Here is a 4,791-nt window from a genome sequence, read left to right as displayed (position 1 = left end):
ATATATATGTATATATGTATATATATACTATTTATACACATACATTTTATATATATATATATATATATATACACTATTTGGCAGAAAATATATAATGCCTATGCAGATTTGTGTATTATTGGCTCCCTCGCAATTCACATTCCCATTCATCTTACTAGTGCCCCACCCCAGCCACCGGCCCTTACAAAGAGTATATCATTCAATTTGTTAAAAACTATAACGATTAGAAATGGCCTATTACTATTACGTGTAGACAAGAAAATGTGAAGGCAAACCAAACTATGGTTTCATTTATTCAATTGATATCTCCCTTAAATAGAAAGTATGATCCGGAGCCAATTCAAATTTGTATAAACTTTTACCAATTTGACATAGCCCTACTCAGACCTAAGCTATAAGACTTCAAATGTAGGCATATGCATATAAAATTCGAAATTAATCAATCATAGTTTTATGCAGGTCACGTTACACAAACGCACCTTTTTAAAAAGTAAAAAGGCCTATTATAGTACAAATTGCGAAGGACATTTAGATTAGATTAATCAATACCGTAGGTGACTGTCCTCACTGTGGCCTACGTATACTGTGACAATTGTCGGAAGAATTGTGATCATTGCAGGGAACACTGTGGTTTATACAGTTGTTTCGTGCTTGTTTTGTAAATCTCCGACTACATTTTAACACCGTGGGGGATCTGTAAAGTTTCGACATGGTAAAATCGGATGGCATCGCGCATGCGCATGGCCTTTATACGGGCAATAAGTATGCTCTGAAAACGTAGAACTGTTAATACTATTCATACGAAAACAGGATACCAATCGGACGTAGGCAGTTGACAATCAACATCGTCGTCATTGTTTTGTTCGACAACGAATATTTTGATTGGCCAATGAACTAGAACCTTAATACAGTCGATTAAGTTTACTAGTAAATGTAGACGGTACCAATGTAGACCGACTTGGTCATCACTGACAGTACACCGGTGGGTTACGTGAATTTATCTTACCGACAATAAAACTATTCGGTTCGTATTGAAAACTGGCCAGTGATCGAGAATTTAGCCATTGTAGCATGCAAGTCAATAATCATGGTTAGAGACACACTGAAAGGTAATTTATTTAAAAACGTATTCCGAACTTGCCATAGTTATATACTATTTATACTGTATTGAGATTGATTATGCCGTTTACTGAATAGGCTATCGATTATTCATTGTGTTTACAGTAATAATTTAGTAGTAACATTCAAGAAGAAAACATGTGAAAGACTTAGGCCTATAATTTATTATAGTGTTCGGAAATATTGTGTTGGAAGGTTTAAAAATAGTGGGGAGCAAAGAAGTACATCGATAGCCGTTTATTGTACTATTGGACAAAGAAACAAAAAGCTAGAAATACAGACACTCCTGAGAGGCCTATGATTCAGAACCCATTGGGGCCTACCGTACCTCCTGCCCAGTAAGGGGTCGTTCACAATTTTCCAATTTCCACAAGTGTACAAACAGTTACGCTAGGGGACAGGGTTGACAAATTTGTACACTTTTAAAACTGCATGAAAATGTTGATTCAAAATAACATGCAATATTCAAAATAATAGATTTTTATGAGCAAAAGCAGCCATGGATACAGTAGACATTTTATGCAACCAGACTTTAGTTAACACCACACAAAAATGGAGAATGGTTTTCTGAAATCAACATGTGTTATGTTCGCGTTCATTAAAGAGGCCGGGGAGTGGTACCGAAAAAGAGATAGGCCTAACTGTCTGTACCCTTGATGAAAATGTCGATAATTGTGAATGAGGCCTAAGAGGTAAATGTGTTCGAATCTTTATAACAGACTACTTTGTGAAACAACAACATTGGCCTAGTGATGCTGTGTACGAAAATATTTAAATAATTGACGGTCATATGAATACTGTTAATAGTATATGTTATATATTACTGCTCTTCCAATTTTGTGACTATTTTAATAATTTAAATCAAAAAATTATTCTATTCATCAGTAATATAAATTACAGTGTACTAGGATATTTAAAAAACCGCAAAATTAACTCAAAAGAGCTTATGTGGTGGTGGTGCTACTTACATTCTTAACTGAAATAAATTAACAAAATAGGCCCATATTAAAACAACAAAGTAAATTCGATGTGACATAAAAATGATAAGTTAAATGCAAATACCGGTATGTAGCCAATAAATGCACAACAGAAATATAAATTCAAATGCATGAATCTGCCTATATTACGGATTTGCGAAATCGATTAATTAATAGACCCTTAAAATCCCTGAATTGCATGTCTTTCCTTAAACCCCTCCCCACAATCTCTGGTTTTGTACTCTGTGGGAAAATGTAAGCTAACGTATTATATTCAGTTATGATGAAAGAACATATCCCACCTGCAAAATTTAAAACATTAATTTGTTTTTCCGATTAGGTGAAAGTTCATCTGTGTGATACCCTTCAACTCAATAGTACTCGTTCAATATAATAGGCCTAGTCCTTTTTTTTTGGCAAATATTGGTGAGTAAACGGCAACTGTCTAACACTGAGAATTCCATTTGTAGGCCTATATCTATCGGCTGGCAGGTTTCCTTGTTTAGAAAGCAGACAAAACTTGTTTTTGTTTAGTTTTCTTCTTTTTGTTTAAAATTGGCTCAGGATTAAATAGCCCTAGTAGCATTGTTTAAATCGAATTTCGAAAAGACTCGAATTGTTAAAACAATTGGTTGGCCTGTTTTCTTTGCTTGAATAGTAAAGGAAATCGTGTTTAAAACCAATATAATTCTGATCCTTTAGAAGAGAGCTCTGTTATCCATTGTTAAAAGATGAAAGGTATCACTTCAACTATAATACCTTTCGACTATTAAATAAGTATTTTTTTATAGAATGTTTACAATAACTAAACCATTTTTAAAACGAACTTCTATGTACCATTTTGTATATTTTACTAATGTTATATACGGTACCGTTTTTAATAATTTTTTCTGTAGTCTGTAGTGATTTTTCATATGATTTGCTAACAACGAAATAATTTATTGTACTGTACTTTTGCTTTACAGGACCAATAAAACCTCTGTATTTGTATTATGTTTAAAATAATAATATAAATCATCCATGAACTGGAATGATTAACTCTCAATGTATTAACATAGGCTTGATATATTCAATAATGATTGATGATTTTTTTTTCTCTGCATCATTGTAGTTAAAGGAGAGTGAATTGCAAAGCTTTCCCGGAACCTCTGCTCTTAAACGTCAGTATGTGAATAAATCACCCGCTTTTAAAAATAATGGACGATGACATTAAACATTTAAAATGTAGTTTCCGTGAATTACATTCCTGCAAGAATTTAACGCTCTGAAATTCAAGGTCTTTTAAACAAATCCGAACGAATTGTATATATTGTATTTTAGTAGTGATTCAAAATATAATTATTGCTATTTTTTATGTTTCAGATAACAACTTAAGAGGAATGATGTATTGGGCAGAAAGGACAAACCTACCCCCTATTACAGAAGCACAAGATCCATTGTCATCGCAAAGAAAAGGCAACGTATTTAATGCAAAAACAAATAAGGAGTTTAAAAACACGCAGCCGGTCACTATTGAAGTTTTAATCAGGCCGAAATTTGGACACAATGCGGAACGGAACCTAAATCCAAAAGAACGGATTAAGCCAGTTAGACCGACAAGAAGTTTTACGCCAAAGCCTAAGCCGGGGTTTACGCACGAGAGGGGGACAAGTTTAAAGAATGCTCAACCACCTTGTGAACGTCCAAAACTTAGAAAAACAGTATCTTGCATTCAACATATTAAGGAGGAACACGGCCACTTGCCTGCTACAGAACATACCAATGTGGTCCCAAGAGAAAGCTCAGCGACATTCTCAAAATCAACTTTAACAAGTAGTACTGGTAATTCAAATGAATCGGTTAACAGAATAAGGACAGTTCGTAAAGCGAAATGGAGCAACAATAACGGTTCAAGAAAAATAAGTTTAGCACAAAATGAGGACGTTTCTCAAATTGTTACAAGTAAGAGGCAAACAAATGAACAGTTTTTAGACGGGAAAACGAAAAATCGAATAATAAAATGGCTGTCAGGAGTTGAAACAGCAAGAGAGTCGAAGGAAGCAAAAACTCAAAATATAGAAAACGAAATAGTACAATCAATTAATGATTCTGAACAAACGCTTCCTATGATAGATGAAGAAAACGATATTTCACCAACTCAACAAACTTAATATTATTGAACAGACGAGGACTAAACTAATATTCATGTTGTCTTTGATTAATAACTGTAACTTATTGCAAATGTTTTAAATGCAACCTATTTTATTTGCAGTGTTTGTTTTAATTATATATTTTAATTGTAAATTGATTATATTTATAGTTTAAAGACACAGCAAATGGAAGTGGTAATATTGTTACTATAAATGATGATGTTTTAAATATAGATCTCTAGTTTTTGAAGTGGATATGAATGAATTCTTTTTTGATGTATCTACATAATAAAAACAAACACATTATGAAGCACCTATTGAGTTTTAACTGATCCTCCAATATAAGTAAGATTTTATTTGTTACTAGTTAATTTTCTATTTACCTGTTTCATAATTTCATTATTGTATGCCTATACACTTAATTTGTGCCTAATCGGCCGCTCGTTCAATCACCAGACAACATGTTTATGTTATTTGCATTCACATTCACGTTAATTAATAATTAATCACAAAAATATAAAGGAAACATAATCTGTAGATAGAATAAAACATTGGAAACAGTTACT

At 33.0% G+C, this 4,791-nt stretch overlaps 1 protein-coding gene across 2 annotated transcripts; it reads left to right on the top strand.

The window, feature by feature from the left end:
- The first annotated feature begins 622 nt into the window (after window positions 1-622).
- LOC117111060 lies at window positions 623-4,542 on the top strand. 2 transcript variants are annotated; one of them, XM_033253944.1, is made up of 3 exons: window positions 623-1,109; window positions 2,437-2,522; window positions 3,459-4,542. In XM_033253944.1, exon 3 carries the CDS (start codon window positions 3,476-3,478, stop codon window positions 4,244-4,246), a length of 771 nt encoding a protein of 256 aa, XP_033109835.1. In that variant the 5' UTR covers window positions 623-1,109; window positions 2,437-2,522; window positions 3,459-3,475; the 3' UTR covers window positions 4,247-4,542. The 2 variants fall into 2 exon arrangements, with proteins under 2 accessions (XP_033109835.1, XP_033109834.1); XM_033253943.1 differs by lacking the exon at window positions 2,437-2,522 and having other exon boundaries at window positions 624-1,109.
- Window positions 4,543-4,791: the final 249 nt, after the last annotated feature.

The sequence above is a fragment of the Anneissia japonica genome, unplaced genomic scaffold, assembly GCF_011630105.1.
Source record: "Anneissia japonica isolate Jap-2015-1 unplaced genomic scaffold, ASM1163010v1 scaffold573_len2283161_cov171, whole genome shotgun sequence".
In the NCBI taxonomy this organism is placed as follows: domain Eukaryota; kingdom Metazoa; phylum Echinodermata; class Crinoidea; order Comatulida; family Comatulidae; genus Anneissia; species Anneissia japonica.
The sequence above is the reverse complement of the archived record's forward strand: the minus strand, read 5'-3'. Positions and strand labels throughout refer to the sequence as shown.

Excerpts from the sequence above, each read along its gene's own strand:
- LOC117111060 (XM_033253943.1), top strand. The coding sequence starts at position 1,088 with ATGGTTAGAGACACACTGAAAG. Across the intron at positions 1,110-3,458 it reads GGTTAGAGACACACTGAAAG|ATAACAACTTAAGAGGAATG; the intron begins GTAATTTATTTA and ends TTTATGTTTCAG.